Source organism: Pseudonaja textilis, chromosome 5 (genome assembly GCF_049901715.1).
Source record: "Pseudonaja textilis isolate UNSWEBS1 chromosome 5, rPseTex1.2, whole genome shotgun sequence".
Taxonomy (NCBI): Eukaryota; Metazoa; Chordata; class Lepidosauria; order Squamata; family Elapidae; genus Pseudonaja; species Pseudonaja textilis.
This window is the reverse complement of record NC_141994.1, coordinates 51,716,405-51,731,952: the sequence shown is the minus strand read 5'-3', so window position 1 is coordinate 51,731,952 and position 15,548 is coordinate 51,716,405. Positions and strand designations below refer to the sequence as shown.

The 15,548-nt window shown below is 33.9% G+C and overlaps 1 protein-coding gene across 1 annotated transcript in view; it reads right to left on the bottom strand.

Moving 5' to 3' along the window:
• Positions 1 to 15,548, bottom strand: part of LARGE1 (LARGE xylosyl- and glucuronyltransferase 1) — a 347,751-nt gene that overhangs the window by 157,071 nt on the left and 175,132 nt on the right. Inside the window, exon 5 of the mRNA XM_026695460.2 lies at positions 12,047 to 12,170. Coding sequence (XP_026551245.1) covers positions 12,047 to 12,170 — 124 coding nt within the window. The remainder of the gene's footprint in view (positions 1 to 12,046; positions 12,171 to 15,548) is intronic.

Below are 15,548 nucleotides of genomic sequence, written 5' to 3'. Positions count from 1 at the left end.
TCAATGTCTGGAACTCACTACTTGACTCTGTTGTCACATAATCAAACCCCTACTCTTTTACCCTCAAGCTAACTGCTATTGACTTCACACCATTCCTAAGAGGTCTATAAGAGGTGTGCATATGTGCACAATCATGCCTACAATCCCTGTCCTATTGTCCCCAGTTATTCATACCTATTTCATGTATTTATACGTATGTTTATTGTTATTTCTCTTATATTGTAAGCATTTGACAAATAAAATAAATAAAAAATAAAAAATAAACATATATAAAAGATAACATAAGGAGTCAGCAACCAAATTAGTGGATCTCCCTTGCAGGGTATCCCAATTTGTTCAAAATATCGGACTGTTAGCTCAAATTGCTTTAATTCAAAGTTAGCAGTTCTGAACAAAACACAAACAATATTTTCAATGGCTGGGATACTCCACATGAAAGTCTTTTTGTGATGTAGAAGTGATATAAGATATAGAAAGGTAAGAAATATACTAAGAAATATACTAACATATTTGTGCACTTTGTTAGGAAGAGGTCAAGAGACCAGGCTCTACAACAACATTTTAGTACTTAAAATGTTATTGGTACTGAAGATTAATAAATATTAATAATTCAGGAGTAATTGTCCTCAAAGAAATACCTATAATTAGAGTATACTGTGTAAGAGAAAAGAATACGCCTTTTTGACCGATAAACAGAACATGACACTGAAATAAATTAGAAGTGAAATATTCATGATGATTTTGCAAGACTACTCATGAATATTAAATATGGTTTTGATGAAAATGAAAAAGAGGATTAGGATTGCCTGATTTCAAATCGTATTTCACAGCCTGTTATTTGGTTTGGATGAAAGAGTGGGCGCTGTTGAGAAATAAAAGAATGTTAGAATTGGTATGATTAAGGTTAATGTAATAATGAATAAGATTAATGTACATTTATGGTGAAGTTTATTGTAAATTTAAAAATAATTATGAATGTCATACTAAGAATATGAAATAGATAAAATGCAGGCTGTACCTAAAATGTCTTTAATGGTTTCAGCACAAGAAAAAAAAATATTGAAAAGAAACAGAGGGCTAAGAAAAATGGTAAACATATCAAGATTTATGGAAAGTGATTTTATATCAATAAAGTAATTAGAACTGACAAACACACAACAGAACTTGAAATTCTATTGTATATGAAGGATGAACATGTGATTGCTCGAATGTACAAACTTTTCTTTAAAAAGTCTTTAATAAAATTATATATAAAAATGAAGTTAATAATTCTTTAGCTACCCGTGGAAATGTGTCAGCTTGTAGCTGAACATCTTCTTAACTTTTAGCTATATCAATCATGTCATGAGAACAAGATTTTCAGAAATTTCTCTTTCCCATTTGCTGGAATATTTCTATGTTTTACTCATGTCAGGAGAATCTTGTTGCAGTATAGATTAACCTCTCTCTCTCTCTCTCTCTCCCCCTCCCTCCCTCCCTCCCCTCTCTCTTTCTCTTTCTCTCTCTCTCTCTCTCTCTCTCACACACACACACACAAATAAATCATGATTCTCTCTTGTTCAGGATGTGGGACAGTGTCAATGAGATGTCACAAATGGTAAAGTTAAGGCTCTCTCTCAACCTTCAAGTTCTCCATTCCCCAATATGTTGTGACTGGAAAAAGCAATGGTAGATGCTTTGCAAACAATACTTTGACTTGAAAATAGATCTGTCAGTCACTGAATCTATCTCCCTTTCCAAAAAGGTGTTTTTCTACTACCTGCAGCAATGACATTATTTTTCAATCTGAAGAAGTAAAAAAAAAAAAAAAGAATTTCTGGAATAACCCAAACAGAGCAATTTTTATCTGTCTGCTCTGTAAAAATGAACGTCTCTTCTGAATTATTCCGCAACATCTAACTATGAGCTATTCAGTTAGAATCAATGAATTCTCTTAGTCTCCAGATCGGTGTTTTTCAAATTTGGCAACTTTGAGATGTATGAACTTCCACATGCTGATAGGGGAATTCTGAAAGCTGAAATCCGCACAATTTAAAGTTACCAAGTTTGAAAAATACTGTTCAAGACCAACACAACCCTATTTCAAATATTTTTCCCTTTCATTTCTGAATCATAATTACAAAAATTAGGCTATATGTTGAAAAAAAAAACAGAACAAAGCAAAATAAAAACTTTGAAAATCCTCTAGAACTATGCCTAATCCAGGTAGCAGTAACATGATTATTGGAAGTGTTACTGATAGATAGGAAACTCCTAGAACATACTAATCATGTTCCTGTCAGAATTCTCCTACTAGAATAGCTGCACTGGGAATTAGAGATACAAATATAATTTTGCTTATAATATAATAAGCAAAATCTTCACTGCTTTTTTTAGAGAAAGAATTAATATCCAAACAACCTTTATAAATTAGTTTTTTCTACCTGCTAGCCAGAGGAACGGATCCAAATTTTAGCTTGCTTCTATATTCTCATCCATCTTTCAAAGAATTGTATAAAATGAACTGATATTATCAGTTATGCTTTCTTTATGCCTCAATAATATACTCGATTTCTAAAAGAAGAGGTCATAATATTCAACTTACGGTATATCCAAAAATACTCTTTAGTTCCATAGAACCAACCAGATACATGAAGATACATGCATTTTATGAGAAGGTGATAATGAAAAGACATGCATAAAACATGAACTGAATGTGGCCAATGTAATGCTGGTGCTCTTCTCATCATTACCTTGAATAATGCATTATCATTTGCTAGTGGCGTTTACAGGATCATGCCTTCACCAGAATGGCAAAAGCAATGTTGCAATGACTTGCTGCAAGATCAATTTGTTTAGGGAATTTCTGTGATGTCATGTGACATGTAGAAAAGGGGTGGAGTTTATGTCACCATGAGAACAGCTATCTGCAGCCACTGCTATCATCTGCAAATTATGCTTCCTCACTTTTTTTCCAATTTCAAACAAGTTGAGAAATTAAAATTATACCAGATAGACAGACTAGATTACAGAAATCTAGTTTTTCCTTTGATGAAAATGAATAATTAGAGATCACTTTCTGGCTTCCAGGAATTAATAAGAAGCTGTTTTTGGTGATAATTTTCAAAAGGAAAAATGTACCACAATGTAATTTCTGGCTATCATTCCATCTATAACTAGTCTTATCCACATTAGCTGGGAATTCTGGGAATTGTGACCCTCACATACCTGAAAAGTAACTTTCTGCTATTCTAATTACACAAAACAATGAGTTGATTAACATTCAGTATTTGGGTGACTCTTAAGTATGTTTTAATTTAATAATTTGCACTGCATAGGCAATTAAAAATAAAATGATATATTGGAATGAGCCATAGCAAAGTTTGGTTTATATAGAAAAACAAAATAGTAATGAAAGTTATATATTCAGAAAAAAGGAAGGTGGTTAGTGTACAGACATTGTTGATCAACAGTAGCTGCATAAGTAAACATTTATTTCATGCTTTGACTAATGATTGCTTTCAGACAGATGGTTTCTAGAAGTAATAGTAAGAATTGTTCAGCAGTTTCTTCTTAAGAAAATAATGCAAATACAGTTTTAGTAGAATATCTAGGAGGATAACATCAGGATTCCCTTGAAAATTATATAAAAGAATATAAATGGTACAATATACATTTTAAAAGCATATTAAATCTCCCCAACAAATTCATAGATACAGTAACTAGGAAAAAAATTATATGTTCTGTTACGTTGAGATAACAAAACCTCTGGGAGCATGTCTATGCACAGAATTGGAGCAGGATACTCTACTGCAGTTTATTTGTATTTTAGTAAAATTCAGAATTGTGTATGATTGCCATACTGCTAAATTAAACAGAAGTATTACTTGATTTCTACATTTAGGAATTATTCCCCGGATAGATGTAATCTAAAACTGAAACTTGATTTCTGAAATAGAATAGGAAAAAAGTATAATAAAAGTAAGTGCTGCTCCTATTGGAAAAGCACATTAAAGTTTTCTTGATGTAATTTATACATAAGGACGAGAATGACTTTTACACATTACTACTTCAAGTCTGAATAGGAAATCTGACTTCTGCCTACAGCTTAGATAACAGCACTGTTATTTTAAAATATGACCATACTCTAAATTAAGGTTATCTTGCATAATAGTGTTATTTCAATTTTCAGGGCAGCACTCTAGTCAATCATACAGCAGCCATGCATTTAGAAACAGTATTTAAAAAAAGAAGCAAGTTTTAAAACAGTAATTTTTCCAAAGCCAGCATACTTAATATTTTTAAACTGGCACATTAAAGAAGAGAAGAACATGATTTTGTCATTATAAGACTGCTCACTTTGATTATTTCTAAATATAGGAAGATCTCGTATAAAAACCTTAACAGGGATTGGAATTTTCACTGCTAAGTGACATGGTCACTACATGACTAAGCAGAAACACAAGCCTATCCAGTTTCACACTTTGGAATTAAGTTTGCCTCCTAACCATTCCTTCCTGCCTTTTGGAATGCTGAAGTGCCTACTTAGTCTCTTGTATACATCAAAGGCAATGTGATTGTACCACAGTCTGGGGGTAGGAATCATGGGTATGCTATGCAAAAACATATTGTCTTGAAATCCTTTCCTCTCCAAACTCTCTGCTGTGCAACTGGGAGAAAGAAAGAAAGAAAGAAAGAAAGAAAGAAAGAAAGAAAGAAAGAAAGAAAGAAAGAAAGAAAGAAAGAAAGAAAGAAAGAAAGAAAGAAAGAAAGAAAGATTATTTCAATTGCCAAGTGATATGATTGTAAAGTGAGACATCACATGACCACATCACTCAGCAACTGCAGTCCCACTGTCCCAGTTGTGGTTAATTGAGAACTGTGGATCATTAAGGAAGGAAGTATCTCAATCCATTCTGTGTTTGGACTTTTCCAGCCTCAAGTCTCAGTAAGGTAACAAACAGACTGCCTCCAACTTCCCAGACTTTCCGTTATCTATATCCTTTTGTCAGCACTACACCCTGCTTTGGCAATTCAAAGTATTCATTATCTAAAAGCTAGTAAAAATCTCACTGTCATGACCTTTTATTGGATGAAACAGTGCATCATAGGAGGGCAACAATTTTTGAAGCAAGGTGCCTCAAATGGCCTAGCATACAAATTCAGAACCCTGACTCCTGAAAGTATAAATGTTTTAGTCCTACTAGCTGCTGCTGCACTGCTGGGTTGTTCCTGTGATCATGTGATCTTCGTTTTTAATGTTCTGTGAACGTTTCCCAGCCAGTTTCACAATCTCTTGATTCCTCTCTCATTTAGCAGTAGCCACTCACTGCCAGAAGGGAAGGGGAGGGGAGATTTCTGATATTCTTGACCAGATTCCCACAAGCAAACTTAAGAAGGAGCTGGCAGGAAGTTGGAAATTGCTCCTGCTCCCACTGCTTTTTTTAGTGTTATTCTGTTTAGGTAAAGAAATATTTCTGAAACCAAATGGTTTGCAGGGTGTCTAATTACTTATAAAGCTCTGTATAGCACTGTGCGAGGTATATTAGGGACTGCCTTACCAAATTCAACCCATCTTATAAGAATGGTGAGATCTCGACCTGCAATAGGGTGAAAGGAACATGTGCCAATAGGCACATTTTGCTGTGACTGCTACAATGCTGTGAATCATGACTCCCACAGATAAGGCTGGTGGTTTTGCCCTTGATATTCCAGAAGACCCTGAAAATTCCTTTTTAGACAGACATTTTCTCTTAGCAGATGTTGGCAGGGAAGACCTTTTTTTAGCTATATTTTGCAGATGTGAAAGTACTTTTACTATGGTTGCTTATTTTATGTTTATTGCTAACCATCAAATTTGGTTGACTGAGGCAGTACAAAAATAGCACACTATGTTTTCCCCTGTTTTAAGGTGTTCTAACTGGTACCTTCCACGTAAAGTGCTAAACAGCAATGGCTCAGCAGCCAAGGAGAAATGTGTAAGTGATTCCTGGAGGTCAGACGTGACAGATGTGTGGAAGAGAATGCTGCAGTCTGTGGAAAAATTACACTGAAGTGATACAGATAAGCCTTCCGCTGTTCAAGGTGATACAACAGGAGGATGTGCTGCAACCAATTAGAACTCACAATTTATTGGTGTCACATTCTCTCCTTGGGCCCTTGAAACAAAGTCAGATTGCTGGAGCCTGTGGGCAGTTGTCCCATTGTTGTTCCAGAAATAAAACAGAAACAGAAGTATCTTGCATTACCTGTGATCCATAGTTCAGCACCCATACAGATGTCAGCTATCCCAGACCATATAGATGCTTTTTGCTATTTTCAAAGCACTAGATGAAATATGATCTGCTACTATATTATTTTCTTTCAAGGATAAAGAAACAAAATGAAACACACTTCCTATTTAAAAACTGTGGTGGCAATAACACCTGGGGTGGTACAGTGGTTAGAATGCCCTATTGCAGGCTAATTTTGCCGACTATCAGCATTTCAGTTCTCACCAGCTCAAAGTTGACTCAGCCATCCATCCTTTCAAGGTCAGTAAAATGAGGACCCAAATTGTTGGAGGCAATATGTTAACATTGTAAACCACTTAGAGAGGGCTGTAAAGCACTGTGAAGTATATATAAGTATTATTCTAGTGCTATATCTGTTCTACAAACTACCATTTACTAACCATAGCTCTTTGTAGAAATGCTATGTTATCTATTATCCCATTAAGTAATTTGAAGTTACTTAATTTGAAGTTTGCTACCAAGTCTGAGATTATAAACAGAGTTTATGTTATAAATTGAGCACTTCTTTCAATTAAAAAAAAAACTTCATATGGGTTGTGTTCTATTGTAGATCTAAAGCAGCCTATTTGTCTTTACTGTTGGAAGTAGTGCTTATTTGAAACACTCTGAATACTTTCGTTTTTAGAACATTCCCCATTTACTCAGTTCAGTTCTTGGTATTGTTCTTGGTATTTATCTGCTTATACCTGAACCTATTTAAATGTATGGCTGTCTGAAGCAGAACTTGATTTTGACAGTACTAGGCATGTTTGAATAAATAATTAAATAAGCAAACAATTTATATGACCTCCCAGCTTGCAACTTGGGAGTATATTGTAAGCAATGGAATTGCTAATAAATAAATTGCTAAAGACTAATCTGAATAGGGAGGTCATGAAATTATTTTTTTCAGGCTAAGAAACAGGCAAATAATCTATCAAACAAAGTTGTAAATACAGTTTACAGAAGAACTACATCTCTCCAAGATTTCTTTGCAGCTTCATTAATATCAAATGCTTTCTAGATGCAGTGCCCAGAAAAATGGCAAACAACAGAAAAGCAGAACAACAAAAAAAAACCACTTGGGATACTTTCACACAACCACCATACTCTAATCCCTTGCAGGAATGATCCACATTTAACATCTGGCAATCAAGATGCCAAAAACAAGCAACCCCCCCCCCCCCAATAATTTAATACTGCCCCACCCTAAGCTATTCCAAGCCCTACAGGATCTATTTCATTACAGTTCCATGCAAAAGAGAAATCTTTTTTTTTAATCCCCACTTCTTTCTGGAAAAAAAATCTGAGTAGTTCCTATGAAGGAGACTTGTTGCAAAGACATCAGTTCACCTTTCTTTGTCCAAAATTCAAGTAATATAAACATAGTAAGGTAGAGGTTCCTGAAAAATATTTAATACTTACAATCTCCATAGAGGAATAACATTTCAAAGAAAAACCAAGGCAAACTTACTTACTTACTTACTTATTTCCTTCCTTTCCTTCCTTTCCTTCCTTCCATCATCCATCATCCATCCATTCATCCATCAATCACATTAATTAGTTTAGCTCTAGAAAACACCTAACATTTTGAGGTTGTTAAAGTACATAGCTGCTTTCCCACTGGGTGCAAAGTCTTTAGACAGGAATATCCTTTGTCCTCCAAAATTTATTATCGGGAGTTCTTGGACTTCTTAATGTAGGTTTTTTTTTTTAACATTCATGAAAATCACTTATGATGATACCATCTACTGAAAGAGATCCTGAAAATAATATTAAAAAAGAGAAGGACAGAGATTTGAAATTAAACCCAAATTGGATGCACACTGGGGTGATAATTATATTTACATTGGACTGCAGATACAGACAAAATCAGAAAAATGGAATAATAGGAAACTCCAAACTCTAAACAAGAGGTGGAAAGCTATTATGAAGATGACTGACTAGTTGTAAGACCAGAATAAATGATGGTATCATCAAGGGAACTACTCAGGGAAAGATTGTAATTAATTTGGAATGAGCCTTCCAAAAAAATAAATTCATAATAAGATTCTCTAGACTTATATTTTGACACTGAGACAACAAATGGACTGACTGCATTCTCAAATAAGAAGAGTATGATTGCCAAAAGTGATAACTAATTAGCTGCTAAAATGCAGAAAACTCACTGTTTCTAACACAATCCAATTATGCTTAAAAGGAAAAAAGCTTTGTGGCTCAATGTGAAAAATCCCATTAAGGCACTGATCATGGAAACTGGCCATAAGGCACCTGAATAGATGAAGTCTCTAGCTGAGGGTAAGACATCTCCTGCCCAAATGTTAATGAACAGAAGACTGACCTTCCAGCAACAAAATAAAAACAGTCTGCAGATGGAAGATGAGACCAGGAAAAGGGAACACACTACACTCAATAGAGATTACATATAAGCAGATACAAAATTACTTCTATATAAAAGTATAATGAGAACTTAACATTTCTATGTGATGTATATACAGTACAGAAGCCAAAGAAATAAAAGCAAAACAAAAGGCAACCAAGTTTAAGGGAGGGGGCAGTAATTAATAAAATATTATGAACATAACAAATTGAATAGGAAATGAATCTGAGTAAATAAATAAAGTATTAAACAAAACAAGGGACAATAATGAATTGATAAATAAAACAGGCAAGAAAGTTGTTCAAATATCAAAATTGATTTCTTTCTTATATGATCAAGAAACAGATCAAAGATAATACTTCAGATATCACTAGAAAAGATTAAAAACAAAGCTTTGGAAGATTTATGAGTATTAAAGAGAAAAAATAACTTTGACATTAAGGTTTTTTTTAAATAATGTATTTTGAAGTGAAGTGAAAAATTTATCACACTCAAAGAAAAAAGGGAAGAAAATCACAATAAATAAAAACATTAAGAACAAAAAAAATCTGTAATTACAAATATATTCCACTTTATTTTATAAGTCTTTGAAAAGGGAAAGTGACTTTTCAAAGTTCATCAAGCCTATCCAAGTGTTTGCATTAGGATAAACAACTGTATGATCAAATTTCAGGTAAGAAATTATAATAATCTGTTTAAAAAGAGGGGAATACAATATTTTATTTATTTATTGCAATACTGAATCAATACTGAATCAGATTCAACAGTGTATAACAATCTACAATCTACAATTAAAATAATTACAGTACAGTATCTTATGCAAACCTTAGTGGCTAAAAAAAAAATCATTGACATATTATCCAACTTTTTTTTTAATCAATTGTGATCACATTGATTTGACAAGGTTTTTACTTTTACAGAGTCATTGGTAGGTTTATTATTACCATATTGCTGATAGTGATGGCCAGACAGAAAGCTTGCAAGACTCAAATCTTTACAGTTCCATGCTACTAGACATTTGCTATGCATCAAAGGCATATAAAGTGTTTTAAGGAATTATGTTAAAAGTTATTGGTAAGATCTCTTAGCAATTGATCCATAATCGATTTGGAAATCCAAAATAGTTCGGGATTAATTTATATTCGTACGCTAAGAATCTCAAATTCTGAGGATATTATGACAATTGCCAAGATAGATTTATCAAGTTATCTGATCAAGGTGACCTTCCCTAGGCTTCTCTCAACAAAGGTTCAAATGATTTGTATTCAGACCAGTTTCCAGAAGTCCTTTGGGAATAAAAATGTGCACAGTAACTGCAACTAGTACTAAAACCAAAAGCAAGCAAGAACTCTTATGTGTTAATTCTTGACAAATATACAGTGTTCAAATATACAGCCTACATTTTCCCCTCTTTATTATTTTATTTCCCATGCATGAAGCATCAAATGACTTACCTGAGAATCTAGTCTAAGACCCAGACTCTTATAAACATGATTTTTTATTCATTTTCTGGGTAAGATATTAACTGGACAATGTCCTTCTTAATAGGCTATTCTTCAAATGCTTTGGATAACAGCTTTTATCTACCTGAACTAGCATGGCCAATCATGTCATTTGGAAGTGGTGGGTACTGTAATGCATCTGGAAGAAAGCAAAATATGTTGCAGCCAAGAAAACTATCTGCAAAAATCTAAGTTTCTAATTATATATGAACTTAAGCAGAAGCTGATCCTATTTCCTAGCTAGAAAATCATTCTGGGAAACTCTTAAAAGACAATGCAAGATTCTTAAAGTAACGAATACTCTAATCACAATAATTACTTTGGATTCCATTCCATCTTAATTAAATAATTTTGATCTATTAATTCCATATTAAGTTCCAGTTTTCTTCAAACTGTAGTTTTCAGCAGGAAGATAAATTGAGTCAATATTTGCTTATTGCTTAATATACAAACTAAATTGAAATTTAGGTTTTTTTTAAAAAAAAGATGGGAGTATTTTCTGATAGATAATCCTTCGTTCACTTTGCACTTTCTCAAATTACATTCTGTTTTCACTGCCTTCTAATGTGTGGAGTGGCTTAGAAATTAGTACAGCAATTTGCTAAATATGTTTTTAGCTTTTTACAGGATCTTAATCAAGACATTGATTTGATATGCCATGAAAATCACCATCACAGCCTTTAGATGTCAAAGTATTTTCAACAATTTCATAGGATGACATTTTTTCTGTACTTCCCACCCACCTGTAAATAGCCACAATCTAATTAAAGTTGCAGTTCTAAGCACATATGTGATTGCCAGAAATAAAAAGGACTTGCTGCTTTCAAAAGGAAACATATTTCTTTTTTAAAAAAGTATACCTTGAATGGAAAATGGAGAACAAGTATCTATGGTAATAATAGAAAAACACCAGCAATGAAAAGTAACCTAGAATACATGCTTATATCTTCCATATCCCTGTTAGGCACCTTGTTAGATAAAATAGTTTATAGTACATTTCAAAAGATAACCCCTAAGACCATGATGACATTCCTGTAACTGCCTTTTATACTTGTATCAACAATGTAGGTTTGGTTGAAAACCAATTATTAGTCCAAATTTATCCAAAAATCTTCATGTATGGGAATTTGAACCTGGGTCTATCTACTCTATACTCTTGTCTGTCTATCTGTCTCTATTTATCTATCATCTATCACATAGAACATGTGGGACTACTGGTCATATACTCTACCATGCATTTTTTTCAGTTTCATAAGCGTAAGTTTAATTTTATTTAGCTAGGAGAGTCCCAAAGGTGCTTTTTTCAGGAGGCAACTGGACTTCCTTGTTTTGAGGACTTCTTTGAGGACATTTTGCTTCTCAACCAAGAAGCTCCTTCAGCTCTGACAGGATAGTGGAGAATGGAATCCTGTCAGAGCTGAAAAAGCTTCTTGGGTGAGAAGTGAAATGTCTTCAAAAAAAAAACAACCAAGGAAGTCCAGTTGCCTCCTGAAAAAGCACCACTGGGACAACCATGACCCGGATGTCTGGGAATCTCTACAGACTCTTAGCTAGGAACATGTTCATTGTATATGGAAGGCTTTTATGGTATACTGGTACACACTGACATTTTATAATGCCTTTTTCGTTGCAGTGTGTTTTTTAATAAACAGATTCCCATATTGCACAATTTATTTCAAATTTGTAAGTTGGGAATTGAACTGTTAAATGTTAAAAAGTGTAGGCATAGGCCTTTAAGTTGGTTGCATACAGAAAAGCAGGGAACTGCTTAACCCAGGCAATTTCAGGAAGTTGTAGCTGGACAAATTCAGATTATATATCTCTGAGCCAAAAGGATTTATTTCCTGTTTCTAAGGTTTATATAATTACACAAGGAAATGTAAACATGAAGCAATTTTTGGATTATATTTTACCTTCAGCTCATCAGCATCATAGAAGTTTATGCGTACTGCAGGGACCATCCATGTCTGGAAAAGGGTTGCCAGGATCTGTTTGGCAATGGCATCTGCAATGAGATGGAAGTGAAGTGGGTTCCGCCTGTCAGAAAGAAAAGGGAAGGAAAAAAGAATGGTGAAGGCTTCAGCCTCCATTTATACAGAAAGAATTGCCCCTGTCCCTTTGCAGATCACTTACATTATGCTTTATGTATAGGCAGCAGTACATCACATTAGAACAGGTTGTATTTTTTAATCCATTTTTTTATTGGCTATGGTTAATTTTTTTTTCACAATATCCAGTTTGCTTCTTCAAAGATTAATACCCTCCCAAATTTGAACACTGAAAATACTAGTTGAGTTTGTTTGAATTATTTTGAGGTACCTTGGAGGACTCACCATAATGATTTATGGAAAGAATGGAAAAAATAGTTGTTTTATTTTTTCTCATTGACCTGCAAATGTTAAGTCTACATCACATGGCGATTGAGATGCACAATGGATTTTATTTGGTCATTATGAAGTAATAAAACTGGAAACACTTTAATGGAAAGTTCTGGCCTCTTATCTTCTGGACAGAAGGTTTTTACATAGCTTTTCTGATATAAATTACAAGTAATCCTCAATTTACAGCAGTTTGTTTAGTGATTGTTCAACATTACTATAGCACTGAAAAATGTGACTTATGACCATTTTTCATATGTATGACTTGAAACATCCCCATGATCATGTGATCAAAATCCAGACGTTTGGAAACTGGTTCCTATTTATGACCTTTGCCCTGTCTCAGGGTCATGTGATCACCTTTTGTGACCTTCTGACAAGCAAAGTCAATGGGGAAGCCAGATTCATTTAACAACCAAATTATTTAACAACAAAATTTTTAACTTATCAATTGTACTTGTAACTGGCATCTTGGTCATTAAGTGAAGTGGCTGTTAAGTGAAACTGCAACTGTGCTTATGATCTTCAGCTTTCCTTTGCTTTCCAAACTTGTGAAGGTTATAGATAAAAGTTACTTTTTCATCATTATAGTAACTTTGAATGGTCATTAAACAAGTCTGTTGTTAAAAAAAAGAACTATAGCCTAATTAGAAAGACTAACATAGTTTACTTAACAGCTATATATAGCTCCAAATAGAAAAAAATATATACCCGTTTAACTAATTGTTTCCACTATTAATCACCAATGTGACATAAAATCAAAAGCCATAATAATAATAATTCTTGTACTATACCTCTCCGACAACATCTGGATTTCTTATTTTACAAATTTTATATTTAAAAATTTCATTCATATTATTTGTTTACAGTACATTTGTTAGGTTCACAAATTAAATTAGTCTTGGAAAAAATGATTCATGTAGTCTATTAATGTATGAAAAAAAATCTGAAATTAATTACCTAGGATTAACTTCACTTTATATATACAACTATTAGCAGGAGATCCACATATGTTTTTTAAAAATAAGATGCATATGCAGCCAAACTACTTTTATTTATTTATTTATTACATTTTAAGCTACCCATCCTCTCTGTGAGATTACTCTAGGCAGCTTACAGGTTATAAAATAAGTAAAAATTATCCAACAATTTGTACAGGTGTATTTTTTATTGTGTTGTGAGTAGAATTTAAATTTTCTTCAACAATCTATTTAGGATTTCCTATTTCTAGTACATACTTTGGTAATATCACTTGAGAATTTGTGCTATGATCTTTTAAATGAAGAAGCTAAATATTGTGCTGTTTATGTTAAGGCCAATGCTGTACAGCAGTGGTTCCCAACCTTTTTTTCACCCCACACCCCTAAAGAAATTTCACTCGAACCTCGCCCCCCCATGAAATTTAGACTTTAGGAACTACTGAACGCATTAAATATATGGTAGGATTGAGTCTTTTCAGCTATGTATGTGATGGCCACTAAATAACGATACTTAACTCTAAAATGAAAACAAAGTTAATCCATTGCATAATAAATAAAAATACCAACATATAGCCAATATCCTATTATTTACCTGGACTTTTCTCGCACCCCCTGGAATATTGTCTCGCACCCCCAGGGGGTGAGAGCACCCCAGGTTGGGAACCCCTGCTGTACAGTTAAGAAGTACATTTGTGCTACCATTGCAACTCTTCGATTTTGAGCATGTTGGTGGTAAATTACTGTATTTGATTAGAAAACCATTCCAAAAAATCATTGAAAATTTGATCAAATATTCTGGACATTAAATTAGATATATAATGGCATTTTAAAATTTCTATCTCACATATATATTTATCTTCTTTGTTTAAAAAATGACAAAGGAATCACACTTTTAATACGCACTATTACATCTGCATCTGAATTACACTGGTTTGGATTGCAGGTGTTGTACATTCCATTTTTAAGCATCAGAGAAAAATATAGTAAGGGCTTATGGTCACTTCAAAAAGGAGTACTGCTTATCCATTTATATCTGTGCGACTTCCCACTTGGGGTAAGGAATAAAAAGATGTAGAAGCTAGAAGAAAACAGATGGACCACTTAGCCTTTAGCATTTTCACAGCTTTCTCTCAAGCCTTTGATTATCACTGTGTGCTCTCATTTACTTACAATTTAAAAAGTTAAATACCTGTGCCTGCCAAGTATAATTTTTCATCCATGATGAGATGCTTCGAAAATGTTACATTAGAAAGGGAGACAATGGACTTTTTGAATTATCCACAAAATTAAAATGATTCTGTTGCAAAAGCATCTCTTAGTGGATACCTAAGTCAATTGTCTATATTCGCTGGGGTATTGAAATACAGAGAATCATTACATAGTTGTTTGCTTAATTTAAATCAGTAATTTTCAAACTTGGTAACTTATGTCCACACATCTTCCAGTTGCCAAGTTTGGGGGGGGGGGGAACACCTGATTTTTAAAGGATCATGTTTGCTCTCTGGGACCAATCTGGAAAAGTCCATGTGGTTTTTCTTCTCTTTAGTGTTACAACAAAGGACTTTCCAAAGCTGAAAAAGAAGTCACAATAGGAAAGAGAATGGAAAGAGGTTAAAGACGCATACTTGCTTTAATGGGAGCATTTGAATTTCATTGCTGAGGTGATGTAATAATGTATTGCTTCTTTCAGGTGAACTAAAAAAATAAATCAAACAAATAGAAAATTCCAGTATTTGAGAGGCTGCCACAAAGAGGAGGGGGTCAATTTATTTTCCAAAGTACAGAGGACAGGACAAGAAACAATGGATGGAAATTAATAAAGGAGAGCAGCAACCTAGAATTAAGGAGAAACTTCCTAACAGTGAGAAAAATTAACCAGTGGAACAGCTTGCGGTCAGTAGTTGTTGGTGCTTCATCACTGTATTTTTTAAGAAAACTTCTCTGAAATGATATAGGACAGGGGTGCCAAATTCACGTCATCGTGGTGGCGTCACGTGATGTATCAGGACTTTTTTCTCCTATGCCAAACTGGGTGGGTGGGGAGCGGGGCCAGCACA